Below are 26,627 nucleotides of genomic sequence, written 5' to 3'. Positions count from 1 at the left end.
ATGTGGTCCTGAGGCTGAACCTAATGGGAGCAGAAAAGCCCTATAAATAAGAAAAAAGTGGGACTGCTGTGCACTGAGGATGGAGTAGAGATTAAAGATCATCTGGTGTGGCCTGACACGTGAACAAATACTTTGCCTCAGTTTTTAAATGAGGCTAATGGAGAGTTTGGGGTAGTGGCAGGGTGCCTAATGGCAGTGAGGATACAGAATTAAAGATTACCACATCCGAGGTGGAAGTCAAACTCAAACAGCTTAATGGGACTGAAGAGGGCAGGGGGTGGATAATCTCCATCCAAGAATATTAAAGGAATTGGCCCATGAAATTGCAAGTCTAAGAGCAAGGATTTTAATGAATCTGTAAATTCAGGGATTGTACCCTGACTGGAGAACCACTAAAATAGTTCCTATTTTTAAGAAAGGGAAAAGTAAATAACAGGTCTGTTACTTTGATCTCAATTGTATGGAAGGTCTTGGAACAAATTTTGAAAGAGAAAGTAGTTAAGGATATAGAGGTGAACAGTAGTTGGGATAAAATACAACATGGTTTTACAAAAGGTAGATTGTGCCAGACCCACCTCATCTCCGCCTTTGAGAAGGTAACTGATTTTTTAGACAGAGGAAATGCAGATCTAATCTGCCTGGATTTCAGTAAGACATCTGTTACGGTTTCCCATGGGAAATTAGTTAAATTGGAGAAGATGGGGATTAATATCAGAATTGGAAACTGGAGAAGGAATGGGTTAAAGAGGAGACTACAACAGGTCATACTGAAAGCTGGACTGTCAGGCTGGAGGGAGGTTACTAGTGGAATTCCTCAGGGAATTATTTTGGGATCACCTTATGTAACATTTTTATTACTGACCTTGGCACAGTGAGAATGTTTTGTCTCATATTTGCAATGCGACAAAGCTAGGAGGTATTGCCCATATCATACAAGAAGATCTGGATGAGCTCATAAACTGGAGTAATAAAAAGGATGAAATTTAATAGTGCAAAGAGCAAGATCATGCATTTGGGGACAAACAAAAGAATTTTTGCTATAAGCTAGGGCTGTATCAGTTGGAAGTGACAGAGGAGGAGAAAGACCTGGGTGTACTGGTTGCTCACAGGATGACTATGAGCCACCAATGTGACATGGCTGTAAAAATGTCCTAGGTGAGGTATTTCCAGTCGAGACAGGGATGTGTTAGTACCATTACACAAGGCACAGGTGAGCCCTCACCTGGAATATTGTGCGCGATTCTGGCCTCCTATATGTAAAAAAGATGAATTCAAATTTGAACAGGTGCAGAGAAGGGCTACTAGGATGATCCGAGGAAAAAACCTCCCTTGAGAGCTTGGCTTGTTTAACCTAACCAAACGCAGGCTGAGGGGAGAGCTGATCGCGCTCTATAAATACATCAGAGGGATAAATACCAGGGAGGGAGATGAGTTATTTAAGTTAGCACCAATATGGATCCCAGAACAAATGGATATAAACAGGTATCAAGTTTTGGCTTGAAATTAGGTGAAGGTTCTTAAGGAGTGAAGATGAAGGAATGAATTCTAGAACTGCCTTCCATGGGGAGCAGTGGGGGCAAAACCCCTTACTGGCTTCAAGACTGAGCTTGACAAGTTTATGGAGGGGATGGGATGATGGGACTGCCTGCAATGCCATGTGGCCCGTTGGTGACCACCTCTAACAAAAATCCCCAATGGCCAGAGACAGGACAGCCAATGGGGAGGGCTCTGAGTTACTACTGAGAATTCTCTAAGGGGTCTGCCTGGTGGGTCTTGCCCACATGCTCAGGGTCTAATTGAGGGGTCTCAATCTCTCAGCTCGCAGGCCATCTGCTGCCCAAGAACCTTCCCACTGTGGCCTACAGAGGAGAGATGCAGGGAGCCATGCTGCCAGCAATGCCTGCTGCAAATGCTGCCTCCCTGCAGCTCCCATTGGCTGGGGGAGAGGGACAGCGATACCATCACTAGTCGCTGGGCAGAGTCAGCCATGGAGACAGCGTCACTTTTTTCCACAATGAATATAAACAAGTCAAAATACCGAACACAACTATCTGATGGACACCTTGCTGCAATCCTGAAGGTTTCAACTGCTCAGTCACTGAGGCCAAATATCAACAAACTGACAGAACTGAAGCATTGCCAGGTGTCTGGCAAACACTAACAACTCTCCAGTAGGCGAAGAATTGTATAAAGTTGTATGACCATTATTTCTAAGAAATTCAAAATAAAAATACAACATAACATTTTCTTTTCTGAACACCATTTTCAGTAACATTATTGGCCTGCTGGGAGGATCTGAGGACTGGGACTAGCCCTAAGGTAAATTGAGTTTGAGGCCCCTGGTCTAACTGGTTGCCCTTTTTGGGGTCTGGAAGGAATTTTCCCCTGGGTCAGATTTGCAGAGACCCTGGGGGTTTTTTTTTGCCGCCTTCTGCAGCATGGGGCATGAGTCTTGCAGGTTTAAACTAGTGTAAATGGTGGATTCTCTGTAACCTGAAGTCATTAAATCAAGATTTGAGGACTTCAGTAGCTCAGCCAGAGATGAGGGGTCTATTTCAGGAGTGAGTGGGTGAGGTTCTGTGGCCCTTTCTGACCTTAAAGTCTGTAATGTGTGGCTTTTAAAGCATTTGAATAGTTGGGCATTAAAAATAAAGCAGAACAGCAACTCTGCATAACTAGCACCAGAACTTAAGTATTTCAGTCTCATCTACTGGACCATGCTGCACTTCCCAGAAAGGGCCTACTGGGAAAAGGCCTCATCCGTGTCTAGAAAGGGACGTACATCCGTAGTGTAGCACAAAGCCAGCTTGCTCTCTTCCTTGCTGATTGTAACTAGAGTAGTTCTCTGTTCTTGTCCTACCATCTTTCCTTTGCTCTTATTCCCACCAGTTTAGCCAATTTTTCATCTGGTCTTGAATTCCATTTCCTGGAAAGTCCCCGCTGTGCTCCAGCTACAGCAGCAGCAGACTGTTGTGGGAAACAGGGATGATACTGACCCAGGGCCAGTGGACACCAAGAGTAACCAAATACAGCAAGAGCCTGATACAGTTCAGCAGGAAGGAATGATTTTTGATGCAGCCAAGTTATGGTCAACCCCTATGTAACAGCAGGCGTCTCCATCTCGCTCTGTAGCAAGATACAGAGATTCTAAGGTCAGAAGGGACCACTGTGATCATCTCGTCTGACCTCCTGTGGCCTGTGTTGTACTGAACAGCCCCAAAATAACTCCTAGAGCAGAGCTTTGAGAAAACCATCCAGTCTTGATTTTAAAATGGTCAGTGGTAAATTGTTCCAATGATAATTACTCACTCTTAAATTACACCTTATTTCCAATCTTTATCTAGCTTGAATTTCCAGCCATTGGCTTGTTATACCTTTCTCTGCTAGATTGAAGAACTCATTATATAGTTGTTTCCCCTGTAGGTACCTATAGACTGTAATCAAGGCAACCATCAACCTTCCCTTGATTAGTCTCAAAGAGCTTACTCTATTTAGCTTATCACTGTAAGGCAGGTTTTCCTAATCCTTTAATCATTCTCGTGGGTCTTCTCTGACCCCTCTCCAGTTTATCAGTCTTCTTGAATTGTAGACACCAGAACAGTGTAGACGATTCTAGCAGCGGTCACACCAGTGCCAAATACAGAGGTAAAATAAATAACTTCTCTCCTCCTACTTAACGTTCCTGTTTATGCAGCAAAGAATCCTGTGGCACCTTATAGACTAACAGACGTTTTGGAGCATGAGCTTTCGTGGGTGAATACCCACTTCCTCAGATGCACGAAAGCTCATGCTCCAAAACGTCTGTTAGTCTATAAGGTGCCACAGGATTCTTTGCTGCTTTTACAGATCCAAACTAACACGGCTACCCTCTGATACTTGGTTCCTGTTTATATATCTGAGGATCGGATCAGCTCTTTGTTCACAGCATCTCACTGGGAGCTCATGTTCAGTTGATTATCCATCCCCAAATCAGAGTCACTACTTCCCAGGAGAGAATCCCCCATCCCATCCTGTAATGTTTAACCATATTAAAATGCATATTGTTTGCTTGCACTCAGCTTACCAAGCAATCCAGATCACGCTGTGTAAGTGACCTGTCCTCTTTGTTATTTACTGCTTCCTGCCTGTGTTTGTGTCATCTGCAAACTTTCAGTGATGATTTTATGTTTTCTTCAATAAAAATATGACATAGCATGGGGCCAAAACCTGATCACTGCAGGAATCCACTCGAAACACACCTATTTGATTGTAATTGATCATTTACAATTCCATTTTGAGACCTATCAGCCATCTTTTAACTACTGAATGTATGCCATATTGATTTTATATCACTTTTTTAAAATCAAAATGTCACGTGGTACCAAATCAAATACAACACATTGTGAGTGTATTACAACACTATTACCTGCAAAGGCATCTAGCCCAGGGGTTCTCTCAACAAACGTTTTGGTGGCTCCAGAGTGCAGCCACCAACTCTTGCTGGTGGCCGCTCTGACAATTTTTCCTGAAATAATTAACTTTAGGAAAAACAAACATACGCACAAAGACATGTCCAACTTAACTAAAACATCAACTCAATGATCACAACCCCAAGTGTCCATATGCAGAACACCCAAGACAGTGAGCATCCCTTACCTGGCTTCACTGCAGTCTAGGTGTCTTATTTCTATTTTAGATAAGTTCTTCAGGGCAGGGACCTGGGCTCAGATCCTCAGGGGTATTTAAGCATCTAACTCCCATTGATTTCAGAGATTTAAGTGCCTTTGAGATGAGCCAGCTCTCACTGAAATCAATGGGAGTTAGATGCTTTTAAATACCGTTGGAGATCTAGGCCCTTCTCTCATTTTGTCTCTCTACAGTACCACACATAGTTCTGGTTTTCTATCCTGCCACATCATTCACTGTCTGCCAAAGAACAAGATAGGCAGCTGATGCTGTGGGGCAGTCGGTTTGCAGGCACTGAGCAGCATAAGACACTTTGGGAAGAGACAACGGATAAGTAACGCAGATGCCAACATTGCCCTGCACAGGATGCTTGTATGAGGCCATTTTTTTTCCTAGTACCACTGCGTGTAACTCAGCACTTTATAAAGGTGCTATATGAAACCAAATTTGTATTTCATACCTAGGAACTGTGAACACTTTTTAATGAGCTTGTGGGATAATCAGTTTTTCCACTTTTGTCCTTTTGACCACAAGAATCACCATTTTGTTTTATTTTTATTTTGAAAGCAAGTTGGGAAACAGTTTACAAAACTGATCAAGAAAAAAATTATGAAAATATTTAACTAGATTCATCTTTGGTTACTTCTTATTGCAGTTCCAATAAAACATACACCATTTCCATAGTTCAAAAAACATCAAAGTCAGAAGATCAATCAACATAAAAACAAGATTTGCTTTCTTTACATATTCATAAATATCCACAATATTAGAAAAAACTTGTTTTGCAAAGATTTTTTTCTGGCAGTGTTAACTTACTATTGTACACAGGCTACAAACTTCTTCCTAAGCCTTTACTTACAAGTTTAGCTATTTACAGACTGCAAAATATTAAGACATAAAACTCCTTCATAAATATGAAAATAGATCATCTTGCAAAGATCTTTAAATTTATTTAATCAAATATCCACCTGCCCCCAAAGGTTATTTGTTTTTGCATAGAAATGTAGTGACATGCAGTATAACGACAGCATTAAGTGCAAACAGGAATTATTCAAGTGTCTTTAGTTGTACTGGCAAGAAACGTTCTGTACATGAACACCTTTCAACAAAGTAGAATAAACCTATTACAGCCCTTTGCCCTGCATCTGCTTCTGTTCAGGGGCAGCAATTTACCACATGTGCTTTCTTGTATGTCACCAATCAGCAACAACAACAAAATAGCTTATAACAGACATTTAAATGGATCCAACATAGAAAGAGACGAAGTTATATTTCTTCAGATGTAGCAGTGTCTAGAAATAATTAAAAAAGCCAGAATTGCATCCATTAGAAAGTCAAAAACATGATAAAATTCAATCAGAACAAAGCTTTTAATCACATAACTGTAAAACGAGTGGTTTGCCTGAACTCATTTTTAGCAGTTTTGTATTAATGGTCATCAGTAGCTGGGAGAAGCTGCCTCACCGTATGGGCTACTAACTATATTGTGAAGGACGACAGCATCTGTGAAGGGACAAGTGCCCAAGCTCCATCTAACCAATCTAGTCTAGCCTGGCTCTGCGTGGCCAAATGGACAGTTTACGGTTAGTGTTAACCACATCAGACCGCAGAAAGACTTGGTTTTCTGAGACTTACCAACTGAAAAAAACAGACTTACAAACATGTGCCACTCCCATCACATAACCTGGTCATGCTAACAGTCCATCACCATTCCTTGGCATTTCCATCTCTGACCCATCTCCAACTCGGCACCACGGGCTGGAAATGACAGGGCCGTGCCCTACACAACGCAGCTAGCTTTGTTTAAACAGTGGAATACTCCTCCCCCCCACAAACTAAAATTATTTTAGCCATTATGTTCATAAAACGGCTGAGGAATACAGATTTTAAAAGCTACTGAAGCAAGGAAACAATTCACCCAGGGGAGGAGAGGTCAGTCGGACAAGCCATGGATGTGTCCCATGCCTGTTATCTCCAGAGCCTCACAGTCAAGTTTAATAGAAGAGGTGAAAGCAGAGCTTCCAGTGCAACAGGCCTCCCCAGTGAGATGCTGCTGCAGCAGCATCATTGGTCTAAGACCTATGAACAAACAAGGAGGCGCAGTTCTTTACTCAGTCTTTGCAGTGGGACTGAAGGCAGAAGTAGGATGCAGGTTAGATTCCCTGCAGCCCAGTGATGCTTCCAGATAGAAACAATTCTTGTTATTGCTCATTTGCCGGACATCACATTCCTAACCCTGTCTTGTGACAGAACAGCAGCTGGTGAGGATGGTCTCCTTTGCGAAAGGCTACAACTGTAAAAAGTATCAGCTGGATGATTGTTACTTTGATTAGCTTGATAGTTTCTCAGCCTTGAACAGAAACTGCATGTATGTGGGTAGCACCTGCCAGCCAAGAAGCTCCACACTCTAGCCTCCCAACTGCCTAGAGAGGATACACAAGACAGAAAAACTGCGAAAGAAGAAAAAAAGGATTGCTCTAGAAATCAGCACCTTTGTGACGGAGCAGGAGTGCAGGAGCAAAGAAGGGTTAGAAGACCTTATTAGGGATACACATTTTTTCTTTCAAGCTACCAAGACCTGTCCGATTGGCAAGGCCTGTACTAAGGATTTCAAGGAGGCCCAGGGATTCCTATTTAATTCTTCATAGTCAATGGGAAGGGGCAATGCTGCTGGCCACTTTCATGCAAGCACTTGAGAGAGGAAATTTTAAGTAATCCAGGGGCCAGGAGACAATTTACCACCCCAGGCTGCATCCCTCGTTCTCAAACAACCTTCCTAGCTGGTCTCTAAAAACCCCTTCTTCCTCATCCTCTATTTCTGTGGGGTGAGACAAGCAGAGGAATAACCTCATTTCCATCAGGGGACACTGCTGCTTTACATTTCCTCTCCCACCATCAGTGCCGAGTCCTCTCAAGGTTTCAGCATTGAAACACGAGTCTCCAAGTGCGTACATGGGGAGAAATTCACTCCAGTACTAGGGACCATTAAATGATACAGAGGGGCTGTTGCAAATGTCAGTCTTACAGACAAGCTGATACGCAGCCCGGTGAGAGCCAGGAATGATAATACAGACAAAACCCCACACATTCTAATCTGGGGAAGTGCAGGTGAAAGGACCATATAGGAAGCTGTGCAAATATAACCACAAGACAAGCTTTCTGTGTATTTCTACCATAGGGCTAGCACCTGACTCTCCGACACACACAAATGTGCCCACAGTGGCTGGCTTTAAACACACTATTTTTTCTTTCAAATTTACATTCTGGTGGAAAAATAAAACTGCACTCAGATGGTTGCTGAAGGCAGAAGCAAATGGAGATACATGCGCCTGGTACTTTCTTTTTGCCAAAGCAATACATAACATGGAATTTATGGGGAGAAATTGATTTTCTTCAGTGTCCCTAACAAGCTGAAAGCCTTCCTGAGTCTGTCCTAATCCCCTTCTTAGTGAAAGGTTTCTTTAGATCTGCATGCATGTAGCTGAAAGCTTTGCTGTCAACTTCCATTGCACTGTAGGCTTTTATTCTTTGACAAATTTATTAAGCAAGCTGCTTGGTGTAAATAGGGACAGATTGTTATTGCAGTGGCAATGGCACCACATTAGGAGGAGGATGTCTCACAGGACTGGAAAAGGGTAACAGGACCCTTTTGTCTCTGGGTCACTGATTCATGCTTGGCCAAGGTCAGTAGTGAGTGACAAGTTGTTCCCAGAATGCTGTTTGGTGGGTGTATGTGGAAAGAGTTAATGGTGTCAATTCACTTCCTCATGGACAAGTGTCCACAACACAAAGCTCTTATCTGCAGTTTCACAAGAGGCCAGTGAGTGAATGTGCCTGAGCTACCCCTCTTTCAACCCAACAGTAATTTCCCTCTGTGGTAGGTTAGATACACAGACGGCTGCGTGTATGGGGGAAATCCTAAAGTGTTGTGTCCTGTACTGTGTCTGTAGGGATGCACACGGGTCTGCAGTCTCCAAGGCTGTCGAGCCAGCCTGTTTCACTGAGACTAACAGACCACTGTATCAGGAACTGAATCCCAGGGAACAAGAAGCATGCAAGAGAATGGTTTCCTCCTGTTCCTCAGCAGGGACTTGGTGTGCTGCTAAGTTTTCAGAATTGCTACCAGCAGAAGATTTGTGTTTTCCTTGCTTTTGAAATCAGTTTGTTCCAGAGTGTGGTGTGAGCCTACAGATCCTGTTAGAAATCTGAAGGCATTTGTTTCTGCCTGGCACTGTCCAAGAGAGAGCATTTCTTCCAATATCAGACAAGACTCCCAACTGAATTCACATGCACCAGCTAGACAGAGTGCTAAAGTGAAAGGTGGAGGGCTGGGGTTCAAATCACTGACACACTACCAAACGCCTGCTGCATACAGCCCTGCAATGATTATGGGACCCCAGGTGGGCATCCTGCCCGATGCTGGTTGCAGTAGTTGCCTCTTGTAGTGAGCTAAGGGATGATGTACACATTTAAAAATAAAATAAAAAAATACTGTCTCTTCAGATGCACTTTGCAGCCCCTGTTTGATGGCTGGTTTCTATGATCCACTGAAATATCCAAGACTTAGCACTACAGGAAAGTTAAAAACTAAGTGAATGGGGACCGTGTGTTCCCACAAGAATGTATCTGGGTTTTAAGCCCTCTCCTTAAATGTCACATTTTGACTGTATGCTGCCAGATGCTGACATATTAGGAGGTGCCAGTGAAAGTGGGGCAGAGCTGTCCATATCCAGCACTTCAAATGACAATGTCTCTCTGCCAAGCTCCACAGAGGGGTTAACACTGAATGGAGGCTTGGAAGCCTCTGGCAGTAAGTTCTTCCGGATCTCATCTTCCACCTCCATGTCTTCAGAGGAGGCACAGCTTGCAGACGATCTCAAGGAGCTGCCTTCCTCAGCGTTGACTGAATTCTGGGCTGAGCGCCCCTTGTATCTTAGCGACTCGGGCTGAGCCCGCACTAGCAGCTGGTTATATCCTGGACCCTCTCTTATGTTCTTAACAGGACAGAATCCATTTTCCTCCTGGGACTCTGGCCCATCAGAGTAGTCCATGTCCTCCTCTTGCTCTGGCAACAAAGGAGAGTCCTGCCTGTGAGATCTGACCTGAAAGGGAGGGATTTCTGATACGCCATACTTACTGCTGCTCAGGAGTTTTTGCCGCATCTCAGCCCCTAGCTGGGTAGAGTCGCACCTATTGACTGTTGAAGACAGACCCCCAAAAGGGACATAATCTTTATGCAGAAGTTCAGGAGAGACTGGGAGAGATCTGCACCGCCTCCCAGGGGGGGAAGAGAATTCCTGCCAGTCCGTGCTATAAACTTGCTTTGACAGGAGCTGGCTAGTCTTCAGGCAGTCCTCTGCCTCTGGGGAGTGCAAGTCAAACACAAGGGAGATCACAGACCTGCTCGGCATGTCAAAAAATTTGATCTTCCCTCCCTTCAGATCTTCCCTGGCATTGAAGGGGTTGACTTTCCGTGCTGCCCCCTTGCTTGGTGTGTAGTAGGGGTCCTGTACATTGATCTTCCGGGAAGGCTTGCGAGAGAAGATATCCGACTGACTGCGTGACAGCAAGATACTGCGGCGTGGGCGGGGTGACTTGGGTGGGATCTTGTCATCCAGTGAACTCAATCGCTTTATTCCTTGTCCTTTTTCAATCAGCCCTGAATAGGAGAAGAGAAACACCTTTAGCATTGTGGCCAGACATGCTGCTGGCTTGGCTCACTCCATCTGGGTCACAACCTTACAAGGAAGGGGGAGATTCCTTACTTATAAATGATGCTGTCTTACAGGGAGCATCCTCCACAAGCACACACTCTTGGGTTACCTGTGAGTTCCTGTATGGCAGGGGTTCTCAAACTGGGGGTCAGGACCCCCCGGGGGTTGCGAGGTTATTACATGGGGGTTCGCAAGCTGTCAACCTCCACCCCAAACCCCGCTGTGCCTCCAGCATTTATAAAGCTGTTAAATATATAAAAAGGTATTTTTAATTTATAAGGGGGGTTGGACTCAGAGGCTTGCTGTGTGAAAGGGGTCACCAGTAAAAAAAAGTTTGGGAGCCACTGCTGTGCGGGATCCCTGCGTGCAAGGAAGGTTGGGAAGTTTTGTTCCCCTCATTCCCAAGTGTAGGCGCATGCTCTTAATGCGAAATGATATGCATCTAGCATCCCAGTATGGAGCCATATCCTTTTATGGCTTTTTTTTAATTTAAAGCTGACAACTGAAGTAATGATTTAAAAGTATTGCCTCCCTGTGCTACTAACCTCTTAAATGATTCAAACTGAAGTAATTTTGAAGTTTGAATTTGCTTTTCACCATTGGTGCAGTTTTACTTTCTTCATTTCACTCAGACTGGTCAGTTTACCTATTATTTATGGTCAAATCTGTCCACACTAGGGCAGTGCTAGTTTTGGTTTTACAATACAACAGGGAAGTGAAAACCCAAAGGAGATGGTCATTTTACAAACTTTGATGTGAATGAAAATTTGTTCATCTGTTTTAAACTTTTTATACAAATCCTACATTTTGAGTGGCCCTTCAAGTCCCATGTCAGTAAATTCACAGGCCAATGAACAGGTCTTTTGAAGGGGACAGTTAGTAGCCGTTCTCTTTTTCTAGCTTCTTTTGTGTCCCATATACTAGCAGAACTAACTCAAGTGTAGGATCTGTTGGAGTAACTTACCATTAAAAAAAGCTAGAGCACAAAATACTAACACAAAAACACTGTGAGTGAGGTTTTCACAGAAGCTGAAGACACCCCTGTGCTGTGAAAGGTGAAGGCAAAAAAATCAATACTTCCCTCTGGAAGTGGAGAGATTAAATTCCATATGAGCCTTCACACAGTACATTATCCAGTGCAGAAACTAGGGAGACAGTAGTTTGACTTTGTAACAAGAGGTTATAAACACTGTTTAAAACCATGTAATAAAAGCTGCATCATTAGAACAGGGTGGAAAAAGACATTCATAATTATTCAGGAGGAAATTTTTTAAAAGGCTCTCCTGAAAGTTAGCACCTAACTACTACTGACTTTCAATTGGCGTTGGGAGCCTCTCTGCGCTTGGTGACTCTGGAAATCCCCCTCAGCTACCACAGGGCAATGCTGACTGATTAGGTAGGAAGTCGAAGATTTTCTTCTCAGGATTTTTGTTTGTGGGATAGATGCATATAGATACCTACTTTTCCTGGAGACCCTGTTACAGTTTAGCCTGTACTCTAAAGGACATCACTGGTCCAGAGTGAAAGAGGTCAGTTAAGGAATACTGTGCAAGATCTCCCTATCACTATGGGAACCTGAGAGCTGCTGGGGAAGGAGGGAGCAAGAAAATGTATAAGAAGGGGAGCGTCCCATGGCACATGCTTTCCCCCTAGCCAGCACCCCACTGGTACACAGCCTCTTTTGTTTGCGATGTAGAACTTCTTGATTTTTAGAAGTGGACTGTTGGATTTCAACCCCAAAAGCCAACTATAAAAGCTGCAAAGGAGTCAGACTTCTCACTATCCTGCAACAATAACTCCTACCCCTCTGCACACTAGGTGGCACTGAGGCGCTGCACAGGAAGGGACTCCAGGCCACCAAACATTTCCCACTGGGTTTCGGTTTTAGTCTTTTTTCCAGAGCTCACAGCATTTCTGGACAAGAGATAAAAATCTTGTATCAACTGTGCCCTTTATCCTGAAGGATTCCAAAGCACTGCACAAATGCCACATGTACATACACCAAAGAACTATATTTAAACCAGGGTGTGGTGCGGATAAACCATGTGCCACACCGACAAGACAGGAAAAATTGCATTTATCATGCATCACTGTCTACCTCCAAATCCAATTCTGCCAGGATTCATTCTGCCATCCCAAACCCCTCAGAAACTTTTGAGGCCCTGGAACCTCCTCATTGCTTTTTACAAGGGGAGGCAACACTTATTTGTAGCTCTGGCTACTTGCAAGATTTGAGAGCTTAAAACTGCAATAGTAGGAGTTACAGCTTTTTGACTGGTTGTAGAGGTCTCTAAAAAATGTCCTTTCCCTCAGAGGTCTGTGTACATTATGACCTGTGGTACTAAAGCATCTGGCTTTACAGAAGGAAGGAAATGTACAAGAACGGCCAATAACTTTGGTCTAAAGTTGTTCTCTATAAAACAGGGCCTGTAAGGAATGTGTGGTATGGTGGCAGGAGACAGAGAGGTCATTGTGATTTAAGAGTGCCTGTTGGGGTAGCATCTTCCTCTACATGGGCCATATCAGCACTTCGTTGTCAGTAATACCTGAGCGACAGACAGACATTGTTGGTCTAGGTAGACTATCCGTCTGTCTCAGAGTGGGAGCGCCTGTATTCCCTTTATGATCAGATACTGAAGCAAGGTTTTTCCAGCACACTGCTCACGATGGAGCTCATTAAAGGAACTGGGAGAAAATAAAAAAAAAGTCTTAAATCTTACTTCTGTTTTTACATTTTTCGCAGGAAGTGGGTAGAAGGAACTGTCCCTTGTGATATGAAGTACTTTATCTTCACTACAGTCATCTCTAACAGCCATTGCAGAAATGCACCCCCCTCACTCACACCTTTGGAAATCGAGATAGGTTTCCTCTCTGGGCCATCCAGATTCAGCAACTTCCTCTCTCTTTCAGACTCCTCATTTCTCAGGCGGTTTAAAATCTCCTCCAGTGTTTTGACGATGTCGGCAAATGAAGGACGTAATTTTGGATCCATCTGTGAATGTATGCAAAAGCCAAATAAATCAAGTAGTTTCCTCCAAGCCATCCTATCTACAGAGCTGTGTAGATGAAGGGACAATTTTCAAGAATTTAGTAAATTCAGATTTGGAGGGGGCTGTTTTAGGAAGTGGAACATAATTTCATGCTCAGTGCAAACTTCATGACAGTAAGTGGGGGGAAAACAGCAAGTACATATCACAGCCCATGTCCATTAGTAAATCTAAACCTAGCTGTATGGAAGACTTTACAATTAACTGTCAAGCCTCAGGCTTCTTATGTAGTGGACATGGTCTGGAGCCTAAACAAACTCCTTAAGGGAGAGTGCAATGTTCCTATTTGTATTGAGGAGTTCATAGTGCCAGGATCTCATTTCTGGATCCCAGTAACTTCTGAAGGCTTACATATCCATCCAGTTTCAAAGGATGCCAGGATCAGTGCAAATTATACTCAGAGCTGTTTGTTCCTGGTAAGCATGTCACTATTTTAAAAGTTTTTAAATTTTTCCTTGAACTGCTAGCGGCTGTTATGAAAAGCTGCCCGGACAGTCTTGCTAATTAGACAAGAATCTGACATCTTTAAATATTACTGCTCTCCACTTTGCCCCTGTTCGTTTCCACATAGTGCCCAGCGTGTTGGTCCTGGAACTCTATTACAGAATTCCTGCAGTAGACAAGAAGCGAGAGTGTATATAGGTAGATAAAGCCAATACACTGTGAAAAGCATCTGACAGGACCACCACTGAGCCAGCGAACATCTGTTGCCTAGTAGAAATATTTCTCTAGATAAAGGTTAAAACTAACTTTATAGGAAACCATGGTGACCCTTTCAAGGGGCTACTCAAGATAGGGGTTGACTACTAGATACTGGGCCTTAGCACAGGTTGTGTGTAAGTTGCTCTATGTAAAAAGGTTTAAATTCTGTAGAAAAAAATTAACTTAAATGCAAAGCTAGAAACACAAGGAAGACCATCAGCTAGAGGCAAAGAGAGAAGAAATTCTTGACTCCAAAATCAGTCCTTGCAGTACAGATAGCCTCAGACCGATCCAACCCGCAACACAATGCTCAGGAGGCAGCAAAGCTTTGTAAAAGGCTTTCAAAGGCTTCCCTGAACCTGCCCTGCAGTTCCTAGGAGATGGAACTGACTGAGGAAAACTAAAATCACTGGCCAAGGATGTAACATTATGGTGGAGAATTCAGACATACACCAATAAAGAATACATGACCAAATCCTCAGCCCCATTTTGGTTGCTTAAAATGGCACAAAAGGGCAACTGGGTATTTCTGACATAGGAGACTATCTGGGGGGCGTAAAGCCAGCACAGCCAGCTCTAATCTCTCCCCATGCCACAGAGAGTGAGAAGGGGTGGCACCAGAGCACACTGCTTTGCCAATCTTTATCCATGTAATGGACCCCAGGACCACTACAAGAAATTAGAACAGCTCTTAGGCCAGGATCTGTGAGGGGCAGAGGCAGCAGAAAGGTAGCTTATAGACACCTTTGCCTCTTCCCTCCTCAGCTACTCCAGTTCTGCTCTGGTGCAGCTGAGGATTCAGCCCTCAAGACCATAGATCCCACAGCCCACCTTATACCCATGGGACTTTTTGAATGAACATACATGGTTTCATTTGTAAGTTTGCATGCAGTGTGACTTATAGCTGCAGTGGGGACTTCACTTTTGGATTTCCTGGCTTGGCCGTGTTTAAATTCAACCATAACGGTGAATTACAGACTTTTTTTATGCACTGAACTTGTATTTCTGTTTTTATTGCTCTCCCTAGGCAGCCTTAAATGTTGTCACTTGCTGCAGGAAACACCGTGTCTCTGCATATTTATGGTGCAGCTAATTATGCTGAGCCATACAGTTTCCATTCCTGTTTGCTGACTTGTGAAATAATAAGAACATGACATATGATTGCTTTCACCCTCAGCGCAGACCTCGAGGTATACTAGCAAGACTGCTTATTAGCAAAGCACGAAGTGTGTGTAAAGATTCAAGGAAACCTTATCTGGGTTCCTTTTCGCCATGTATATTTGTTGAATAAATTACAACATGTCCTACAGTGAAAGGAATTTTGTTAATGGTTAAATTTATTTCTTGGTGCTGCTTTTGGGCCCATAGTCACACTCAGAGAAGGACCATTTAATTGGGAAGCACATTTGGTGCTAGCTGATAAGTAACAATTCTCCTTCTGTAAATAAACCGAATTCTTACATGAGAATATAAAAGTCATTTCCCCTCTCAGAGAAAAGCACTAAGGAAGCCCCATGGTCTAACTGACTAAGCCTGGCCCTGGAAGCTGGGAACTCTCACATTTTAATCCTAGCTCCAATAAAGCGATTTAGTACTCGCTATATAGAATACTTCAAATGTTCAAAACACTTAATAAACGTTAATCGATCCTCACAACACCCCCATGAAGTGTTCTCTTCACTGAATTAATGGAGAAATCAAGGCAGAGCAGTGCAGTGACTTCCCCATGGTCATAGGGAAAAGTCACTAGCAGCATCAAGAACAGAACCTGGGTATTCTTGACTCTCTTCCCCCAATTCCTCTAGACCAGCAGGGCCGGTTCCAGGGTTTTTGCTGCCCCAAGCGGCAAGGGGAAAGAAAAAAGCCATGATCGGTGGCAGCTCCACTGCACCGCTTTCTTCATTGTCGGCAATTCGGCAGCAGGTCCTTCCCTCCGAGAGACCGAGGGACCTGCTGCTGAATTGCTACGGAAGAGCCCGACGTGCCGCCCCTTCCCCGTGGCCGCCCCAAGCACCTGCTTGCTGAACTGGTGCCTGGAGCCGGCCCTGTAGACCAGGCTGCTTTTGACTCTGCCACTAACTTGCTCTTTGTCCTAAAATAGCTTGCTAAAGGCCAACATTTCCAGAAGCGGCCTCTGAGTTTGGGTGTGCAGCTTGACGCTGTTGGATCTGATTATCAAAGCAGCAGAGGGCCCCCATCAACTCAATTTATTGGGAGCACCCACATTTCCAACTGAATTCATTCAGGTGCTCAGGTACCTCAAACTCATGCCTAAAAGAAACTGTAAGCTGGCTACTCAATAAGAGACAGCCACAAGGAGAGGTTACTTACCTTGTACAGTAACTAGAGTTCGAGATGTGTCCCCCTAGGGATGCTCCATGTCAGAATGTATGCACGCTTGGGCACAGCTGATCAGAGATATTCATCAGCAACATCTGTGGGTCTGCGTCTGAGTCGTAGACACCCTTGTATGCCGGTACAGGGGTATGTACGGAAGGGCCAGACCTGCTGCCACTCTAGTTCCTTCTAAACCATGAAAATCCAACGAAAGACTCCAAGGTAGAGGGTGGGTAGCGCAGCACCCATAGGGATGCACATCTCATAGCACTCCAGTTCCTGTACAAGGTAAGAAACTTCCTCTTCTCCTTTGAGTAGTGTCCCTATGGATGCTCCGCATCAGGAGATTCCTGAGCAGTACCTCAGTTACAAAGGAGGGTACCAAGGAGATGGATTCAGTAGAGACTGTAGAACAGTGTCCCCGAAAGCTGCATCAGCTCTAGAAGAAGGCAGAAGAACAGAGGTGGGGAACACGTGCACCAAATACCAGGTGGCTGCCCTGCAGATGTCTGAGACAGATATATTTTTCAGTAGGGCTACAGATGTAGATTGAGTCCTGGTGGAAGAAGTATGAGGGTGGTGACACAACCCTCCCTCCCTCCCCCCACCTGGCTTCATAACTAAGATGCATCCTGCAACTCATTTGGACAGTCTTTGGGTGGAAATCATCTGTCCTTTCATTCCTTCTGGGACTGAGATGGAAGCCTAGGTGAACCTCTAAAGGGCCTAGTCCCATCTAGGTAAAAGGCAAAAGCTCTGTTTTTGTCCAGCATATGGAGGCCCACTTCTTAAAAATGCCAGTACGTGAATCTCCTGATTAACGTGGAATTCTGACGAACTTACCACAAGAGAACACTAGCAGGTCAGCCATTAAGGCTCCAAGCTCCCCTCTCTCCTGGCTGAGATGATGGCTGTGAAGAACAAGGTTTTAAGGGACAAGAGGTAGGGGAAGGGATGAAAAGTTGTGATGGCACCTAGATGAACCTTAATGGAGCTCAGCAATAAGCCTTGGTTTTTAAATTCAGCAGGTAATCCAGAATGTGTCTCAGGACTCGAGCAGAGATATAGACTGCTGGCTGCACCAAGTCTGGAAGTGTTTCCACTTCTGGAGGTAAGTTTGTCTTGTCAAGTGTTTTCTATCATTAAGCAACACTGTTTGTGGCTCTGGGGAGCAGACTTGTTCTATAGCACAGAGTCATCTAGTAGCCATGCGTTGAGATGAAGCGCTGAGGGGCGGGGGTGAGTCCCGACTCCTGGACAAGGAGATTTGCTGTCAGGGGAAGGTGGAGAAGGGATTAGACAGACAGACATACGAGAATCAGATCTGGGAACTACACCATCCTCTTAGCACTGTCATGGTGGAGACAGGTTACTCATTTTTCTGGTTTCATTTGTTTAAGACCTTGAGCAGGAAAGGCGTCAGGGGATAAGCATATAGCAATGTGCCAGGCCAAGGGATGACTACAGCATCTCCAGTCAAGTTGTGGAAACACACTCCCCTTGTTTGCATTGGATGGCATCACAAAAAGAGATTCTCTCTGAATGACCCTAGGTAAGACATCTCTCAAAATACTTAGCTGTTCATCTCCCACTCATGGTCAATAAGGAAACCCGCCATTGTGTTCTGTGCTCCTGGTAGATAAACTGCTGAGATCCGTATATGGTGTGATAAGCACCAATTCCATAGTTTTAGCAATTCAGTGAATAAATGACTGGAACCTTGCTCCTCATTGTCCATTGATATAATACATTGCTGCTCTATTGTCCAGCAATATTCTGATCAGGTGGCCCCAGATGTGGGGTGGGAATGCTGGCACGTGTAACAAACAGCTCTGAACTCTAATATGTCGATATGAAGGATCTCCACCTGAGGCGATGTAATGCACGCTCCCAATGAGGAGTCCATTTGCTCTGAGCTGTGATGTTTTGGGAGTGTGCACCCCAGTTTATCAGGGAGGAGTCTTTAGTGATGATCCTTGTGGGCAGAGGCTGAAAAAATGGAACTCCCACAAACACCTTTTTGAGGCTTTTCCACCAATTTAGGGAATCAAGGACCCACTGAAGTACGGACACCCACTTGGCTAAACTGTGCTTGTTGAGGGCACTGATGCTTCTCAGCCAGGCTTGAAGACACAGAGCGTAGTCTTGCTAAGGGTATTCCAAACATACAGGCTGCTACGTGGCCCAAGCCTTGCAGGCTAGCCCTTGCTGTAGTTTGCAGGCTGTATGGTATCGTTGAAACAAGGTTGGACACTGTGACAAATCTGTCTTTGGGCAAGTATTTCTGGTAGTGGTGGAAGAGCAGAGTGGTGCTGATGAAGTCTATTTGATGACTGGGTGTAAGGGTAGACTTTTCTGCATTGAGAAGAAAGCCCAGTAAGTGGAACAGAAATAGGGCCATAATGGCTGTTGTCTGTACCTTGAGAAATGAGAAACCTTTCAGGAACCAGTCATCCAGATAGGGAAAAATTATTATACCTATGTGGAGAAGATGGGCTGTGGCAGCCAAGAATAAAGATCCTTGGGGCAGTGCAAAGGCCAAAGAGTAGGATATTATACTGGTAGTGATCCCTGCCAACCATGAAAAGTAACATGCATCTGGGCGAGGAGTGCATGACAATATGACAATAAGTATCCTGAAAAGCAAGGGAAACAAACCAATCTCCTAGGTCCAGGGAGGGAATTATCAGTGCTGGGGTGATAACATTCTGAATCACTGAAAACAAAGGTGTTCGAAGTCCTGGGGGCCTAGAATTGGTTTCCACCCTCCATTTTACCTTGGGACCAGGAAGTACCGAGAATAGAACTCTCTTCTGACAAAGCCCAGTGCAACAGGTTTGATTGCCCTTAGCATTAGGAGAGATTGTACCTCCTGCCTCAAGAGACCTTATGAAAAGGGTCCCTGAAGAGGGACGGGGAGTGAGGAGGGAGGACAAAAAGAAGGTGAACTGGATGAAGTAACCTGTAGAACTCATCTCCAGGATCCATCTGTCTAAGGTGATGAGCTCCCAAAAATGTAGAAAATGGGTAAGAATGAAGGGGGGATAGGTGCAGCATAGGATCTCCAGTGGGAGAGTTTGTGATCCTTGACCAATGATCAAAGCAGTTGTTTTCAGGGTTTTGCTGACTGTGAGGTTGCTGCAAAAGACAGCCCTTTCTCAGTGAAACTGGGCTTCTTCCGGGGTGTTCAGCTGGTTCTATGGGCTGGTATTGGATTTGGTGAGACTGTTGAGCTGTCTGCAATCCATAGTATTTTCTGCTTGTCGCAGGGGCTCAGGTGCCCAAAATACTCACAGTGTTGCCAAGGAGTCTTCAAGAGAACAAAGGGACCAATCTGTGATGTCACTAAATAACCTGAGGCCCTCGAAGAGAAGGTCCTCAATAGTGTTTTGTACCTTCTGGGGAGGCTAGACAACTGCAGCCAAAAAGCTCGGCATTTGATTAGTGCCATAGCTACAGAACGTGCAGCTGTGTCAGCAACACTGAGTGAGGCCTGGAGAGAGGCCTTGACAACCAGGGAGCTGGGCATGGATGTCCATTAGGAAATGTTGGGGTTCCCGTATCTCCTCCAACAGAATTTGTAAGGCCTTGAAGTCATCAGCACAGGCTAGTTTGGCAGGAATGACAGCTCATCTGGAGAGGAGGAGAATTTGTAGGAAGGTCGTGTTTCTTCTTCCTCAACTGGCTTTTGCTCCTTTTTAAGACCCTCCTGTGGATCAGGACCCAAGAGTGTTGGTGGTTGTCCCTGGTGTGTCCTCCTGTAAGATGGAACCCTATAGAAACGGTCACCATAAGGGGCCCATGGGTTCCAATAAATCCACTGTAGTGGGACTTAAGGGAAGGTTGCAGGATCTTAACGCTGTCATTCTTATCATTGCTAGGAGTTTCCTGCCGCAGGGTTTACCTCAACGGAGGGAGGCTAGAAATGGAGGAACCTTGAAAAGACACCTCTGAATCAGATGAGGTGTCATCCCCTATATCTATCAGAAGGGCAAGTGATGCCTATACTGGTGGTCGAGTTGGTACTGGGGCCCAGAGAGGGTCCTGTAACTGCATCAGTACTGGAGGTCAGTAGTTGGTTGGCTAATGAAATGGTTCTGGAAAATTTTGTGTGATACCTCACGTTCTCCAAGTGCTCTATCAAAGGAGTTTTAGTCTGCCCTCCCCCTATTTCTTAGGCCTGCTTTAAAACCTGAGCAGGACTTGAGTGTCCCAGGCAGCAGAGGCAGCCTGAATGTCTGTCGCTGGGGGGGAAGACCTATGGCAGGTCTGGCAGGGTTTGAAGCTTGGGGTCTTTGCGTAACCCGTACTTAAGGCCACAGATCAAGGCCCAGAGGGGAAAAAAAAAAAACAGGCTCAGATCAGGCAAGTGAAATGGGGAAAGGGAACACGCCCCTGTCATAAAAGCACAAACTGTGTTAAATAACTAGAAACAAAGAAAATACCAAAGGTTAACAGAGAGTGGTAGCAAGCTGCATAGCTAGGTAAGGACACTGCAACGCTCTGTCTCAAGCTGCAGGTGGTTGAGAAGGAAATGGAGTGGCAGCAGGTCCTGCCCCTTCCTATACACCTTCAGATCGGATCACAAGGGTCTCTAGGATGCAGGCATGGACCGCAGACATTGCTGACAAAATCTCCAATTGAGAGTGTGTGGGTGTGCACGTCCTGACACGGAACATTCAGAGGGACATTACAGAAGTATTAAACGGTCACTTTTGAAAATTTGGCCCTTCATCTCTCTGTGCTTTAGTTCTGCTAGCTGTAAAAACAGGAGAGTGGAACCTAAACATCAGTCAATGTCTCTTCAGTGTTTTCAAAATGTAAAGTGCTACCTCACAGCTAAGTATCATTACAGTTTTATGCTAATGGCTGGCTGAAAGCTTCCTGTCTATTGCTCGACTCCACCCAGTTCTCCTAAATTCATTCATTTAGAGAACTGCTCTCATCGGGATTTTGTCATCTACTCTCTTCCCACAAGAGGCTACAAATAAATATTAGGAGATTTCTGTGGTTCTTCACTGCTTCTTTCCTGCCTTCTTTATAGAAAGACATTCGAGAATTAATTTCTAATAAATCAGCGTGTCTGTGCACTATGGTGGCCGAATTCTAAGGGGTTCGTTATGTAATGCTAGTAAAACACAACTGGTTTTGACCACAGCACACATGGGTAGCCTGCTAGAGGTTGCTCCGCATGCCAGTTCCACTGGCTCAGTAAGCTGAGTGAGCACTAGATTTATTTTTTTTTTTTAAACAAACTTTAGTTCTGGATTTTGGAGGGCACTGGTTTGGCTCTTCCCTTTTGAGCAGAGTACTCACATTACAGCAGTTGAAGGTCATCTGGAGGAAGTCAGGTGGACAATCTCCCACCATGTGCTGAAAGGCATCATAATCTAATCCAAAATTCTGCACAAACAGAAAGTATCAGAGGGGTAGTTGTGTTAGTCTGGATCTGTAAAAGCAGCAGAGTGTCCTGTGGCACATTATAAACTAACAGACGTATTGGAGCATGAGCTTTTGTGGGTGAATACCCACTTTGTCGGATGCATGTCAAAGAGGTTTAACAAAGAACAAAGTGTCCTGATGTACATTTCCCCTCTATTTCTCCAACCATCTTAATTTCATGGGATACTACATACAGTTATCAGGAATAACCATTAACACCACCTCTGCAAGCTGCTACAGGGAAATAAGCATTTGTGAGAAAACTTCATACACTGCAATGGGCAGACTGAATTTCCCATGGGGATTATCTGCTAGAAGAGGCTTTCAGGAGAATGATTTGATTTCAAAGCCATCATTCTTCCTGAACTGGGTCATAATTCATTACCTTCTAGTTCCAGATTTCTGCACAATTCCAATGTGTATCTATTGTTTTAGTTTACAGCTATTTAAAGCAGGACAGAATTATGAAGGGACCCAGATGTGACAGACTATGCACATATGATCACCACTTTTACAAGACTATGATAAATTTTGTACAAAGTATGCCTTGTGAGGTATCATTTGAAAACTCATAACCTACTGAACAGTATTATTCTGATAAAATTAGTGTAGCAGCATTGTATGTAAAGTTATGAGATTTTACGGTATATCATTGCTGTGACATGTTCCAAAGTTAGAAAAACAGCTCAAACCAGTTCCTCAGAGACAAAAGCCTAGTCAGCACTTCAACCAGGTGTCAGCATAATCAAATAGACTATTACCTGGGAAAATGGCCACTCTTTGGCAGGAAGAAGGGTATGAATGAGTTTTATTTGGGACTGGTTGAATGGTTTCAAATCAATATTAAAATGAGACTTAACAGATCCCTCAACATCCAATGAAAACTCGAGGGATCCAGAAGTCTGCCCTTTGACGGTGATCTGAACACATGCTGCTGACTGATCAGTGTCTGTTACTGTCAGGAAAAATAAGACAAGAAGAAGAGGGCAGAGGGAGAATGAAAGTTGTGGGCAGAGGATGGAGACAGAGACGAAATAAACTGAAAGGTAGGAAGGGATAGAGAAGGAGGAAAAAAGCAGCAGCAAGGGCAATAAAGACAATAGGACATGGAAACCAGATATTAGAATGAAAAGGGAGGAAAGTGAACAGTAAAACATAACAGGTCATGAAACAAAGTGCAGAAAAAGACGAACCAGAAGCCTCTAGAAACAGGGAAAGTCTGGAGGGGGAACACTATGCAGGTAGAATGAATGAGACAGAAACAACTGCCAAAACCTGAACGCTGATCAGAGAAGGGAATTCACCATGTTTAAAATGTTTTGAATCATGTCTATAGGTTTAAAAAGTTACGGTTCTTGGCTTGGTCCAGTTCCAGTGAGACAATATATAAAATTAAAAGCACTATTTTTCAGATTTGGTCCTACCTTTGAGAACTTTGCAGTACATTTTATTATTCAAGGTGATTTTATGGCACAAGCTGCTTTGCCACTGATCACATCAGTGGAGAGAACAGTGCACAGTTCGTAGACTAATACAAAGGAGATTTTCACATGCAATGTTGTTCATGTGGTTCTGGGAGCTCTATCCTGTATTATTACAATGTTTGCCCATCATTAGTTCAAACTGTGTAAATGAATTGCATAGTTAGTCTGTGATATAACTGGAAACTTTAGATTTTCATCACAGCCAACTGATGAAATGGTCAACTTTGCAAAATTTTGTACTGGGACTAGTTGCAAAATCATCAGGTCCCTTAAAGTGTCCCCTTCTGAAGGGGGACAGAAGAAAGGAAAACACTTGCTTCACAACATCTTAAATCCTGAGTGGTTGTAAATTTTTTGAATTGGAGAAGGGGGAGGGAATTTCACATCAGCCCAAAGAAGATGACCAAAAACTACTCAACAGATGGGGCCTGACCTAAATCAACTGATGTCAATGGGAGCATTTGCACTGACTTCAAAGGATTCTGGATCAGGTTCATGGTGCTTAATACAGTATAAACTAAAATAGGGCTGGGTCAAAATGTGTATTACGGCCACTTACTTGTTTAATAAAGAGGAGTGGCCCACAGAGAATGCTGGTCCTAGCATGCAGCATTCCATATTGATCCATAATGGAGCGCTGCTTGCTGAAACTAGCAGACTCTTCAAGCTGCCCCTCTGTATTAAACAGAAAGGTGGCTGCAATCTGTTCCATGTTATGCCAGTTAGGTGCAGCTCTTGGGCTTCTGGCAAGTTTCCAATGCGATCTTCCGTTGGAGAAGGTTGAGTAACCCTGTGCTAAAAATGTGGTCTCAGTGTCATTCTCTGCAAGAGGCTCTGCCAAAGGACACATGCTTTGTCAGAGGCCCCCTTAATGGTAACAGCCATTCCTCATGCCCTTGGCAGCCATGCTGCAATTATTAATGACCAAGCCTCACTCATGAGCATTCCTCACCTCCCACAGCCCTTATAGATGCTCACCACTTACCTCTGTGCGAGGGAGATAGTCAGGATCTGCCTGTGTCCTGGCTATAATCTCACAGAGAATTATACCGTAGGAGAACACATCCGCCTGAGAGAGGAAAAAATAACCACATAGCTTAATTATGAACACTCAGCCTTCTTATCTGCCACTAGGTTTCTCCTGACCACAGGGTGATTTTCAAAGGCTCTCTAGAGCAGCCATCCACCCCCAGAGCCCCACGACAAGTAACTGACAGTAACATTTCCTGCATTTTCATTTAGTGGAAACATGCTCACAGTGCGGTTATAGTAAAATTCCTGCACTGGAGTGTTACATTTCACTGCAGACACTGCTGCGCTGGCAGTGTAAAGACAAATGAAATCCTGCTCCCCTTTCCCGATGCAGTGTTCAGTCACAAGACAGACTCCTTTATCACTTGCTCTTGGGCGTCAGAGTTTCACAGATTCTTGCCATCTGGCATTTGCCCAAGTTATTAAACCAAAGCAAACATTAAAGCCAGGTCTACAGAGCAGTAGCGGGGCGTCCCCCTCAGGGATCAAGGCATACTTATGTGACACTTAGCCCTGCCCTGGTCTACAAATACAAAAGTATGTTGGTATAACTACATCGTTCAGGGGTGTGGAAATCCACATCGCTAAGTGACATAACTATGCCGACCTAACCCCCGGCTTCTGCTCTCAACAGAGGTACCGCCTCTCTGGGAGGTGGAGTACCTCTGCTGATGGAGCAGGTCTCCTGTTTGCGTAGGGAGCGTCTTCACTAAATGCTCCAGTGGTGCAGCTGCATTGGTGAGAAAGCTAACTCACAATTGCTTCTCCTTTAGACCTTTATGCCCCAAGGAAATAGGGTAAAGTGGCATTCTTAGGCTACATCGACACCACCGCTTGTCAGCAAAACTCATGTCACTCAGGGGTGTGAATATTCCACACCCCTCAATGACGTAAGTTACAGCGACATAAGTGCACGTGTGCACAAGTGCTATGTTGGTGGGAGAACTTCTCCGGCCAACAGAGCTTCGACTGCTCACTGAGGTGGTTTTCTTATGACAACAGGAGAGCTCTTTCCTGTTGGCATAGGACGTCTTCATCAGACGCATTGCAGTGGTGCAGCTGCAGCGTGGTATGTGTAGACATGACCTAAATTAGAAATGAAGCACCAAAACACAAGTTAAATAGCTGGAACTTTGATAATGCTTTGATGTGCTAATGTCTGTGCAGCTCCTTCAGTTCTGCAAACTAAAGGTGGAGGACACAAGACACACTGGTGTTGAATGCTGGCAGAGTGTGGGACTTTACCACAGAGAGTGGCACTCATGGGAGGAAAATCAGCTAACAGCTAGCAAGAGTCTCTGGGATGCCAAATGGATAAAGCTGCATTAAGCAGAGCTTGACTGAAAATATTGTTTTCTAGGACCCAGTCACCTCTTCTCCACTGCTCTCCTTTGACAGAGCCATTTCCCAATGCCTCAAAAGAAGGGAACTTGAAAGCGTTTTCCGTAGCAATTTTATCTGGGCATGTCAAATGTAGAAATTCTACCCTAAAATGTGGATCTTTTATTTTTCAATTAAAAAATTATTGCAAAAGTCCACAAGGACCACTTAATTCTATCTAGGTTTCTACTGAGCTATAGTCAGAATCGGTACCCTCACTTCAAGTGTAGAAAATCCTTTATGACAAACTCTGCTAAGGAAAGTGCAGTAAGTCACAGTGGCAGGACAACGTTAAAGTTCATGATATTCCCAAACCTCCAAGGCTGCACTGAAAAGAAACAGCCAATATCCACGCTCCATTTAAACATACCCACCTTTTCATTATAAGGCTCATCTCTGAGAACTTCAGGTGCCATCCAAAAGGGTGAGCCTACCACTGGAAGCTTCTCACTTTCCACATTCAAGAGCGGTGGGGGAGGCAGAGAGAGAGAGAGAGAGAGAGAACACTAGTCAGCAAATACAAGGTTAAAAGATTTCATGAGCATCTTTCAGCATAGAAAAAATAGTGTGAGTGGTTTCCATATAATTCATTTTGGATTCTACTCTTTTGTACATGAAAGGATCTGAGAGTCCAGGATGGTACACCTCTACCCTGATATAACACTGTCCTCAGGAGCCAAAAAATCTTACCGTGTTATAGGTGAAACCGCATTATATCGAACTTGCTTTGATCTGCCAGAGTGCACAGCCCCGCCTAACCCTTAGCGCTGCTTTACCACGTTCTATCCGAATTCGTGTTATATCGGGTCACGTTATACTGGGGT

General features: G+C 44.3%; 1 protein-coding gene and 1 long non-coding RNA gene across 6 annotated transcripts in view; one reads left to right on the top strand and one right to left on the bottom strand.

Moving 5' to 3' along the window:
- Positions 1 to 5,201: 5,201 nt before the first annotated feature.
- TESK2 (testis associated actin remodelling kinase 2) overlaps positions 5,202 to 26,627 on the bottom strand; it is a 115,346-nt gene continuing 93,920 nt past the window's right edge. For 3 of the 4 annotated variants that reach the window (XM_030572589.1, XM_030572590.1, XM_030572591.1), the window contains exons 7-11: positions 26,178 to 26,253; positions 24,377 to 24,460; positions 21,782 to 21,868; positions 13,224 to 13,371; positions 5,202 to 10,324 (exon numbers count right to left, since the gene is read on the bottom strand). In XM_030572589.1, the coding sequence (XP_030428449.1) occupies positions 9,312 to 10,324; positions 13,224 to 13,371; positions 21,782 to 21,868; positions 24,377 to 24,460; positions 26,178 to 26,253 (1,408 nt within the window). In that variant the 3' untranslated portion in view covers positions 5,202 to 9,311. The remainder of the gene's footprint in view (positions 10,325 to 13,223; positions 13,372 to 21,781; positions 21,869 to 24,376; positions 24,461 to 26,177; positions 26,254 to 26,627) is intronic. The other variant, XM_030572592.1, reaches the window with a different exon arrangement.
- On the top strand, positions 16,226 to 21,486 carry LOC115656188. Of its 2 annotated transcripts, XR_004001592.1 has the most exons (4): positions 16,226 to 17,407; positions 17,491 to 17,576; positions 17,866 to 18,017; positions 20,347 to 21,486. It is a non-coding gene; the product is annotated as an uncharacterized LOC115656188 (long non-coding RNA). The 2 variants fall into 2 exon arrangements; XR_004001591.1 differs by having other exon boundaries at positions 17,866 to 21,486.

Source organism: Gopherus evgoodei, chromosome 8 (assembly GCF_007399415.2).
Source record: "Gopherus evgoodei ecotype Sinaloan lineage chromosome 8, rGopEvg1_v1.p, whole genome shotgun sequence".
Classification (NCBI taxonomy): domain Eukaryota; kingdom Metazoa; phylum Chordata; order Testudines; family Testudinidae; genus Gopherus; species Gopherus evgoodei.
The sequence above is the reverse complement of the archived record's forward strand: the minus strand, read 5'-3'. Positions and strand labels throughout refer to the sequence as shown.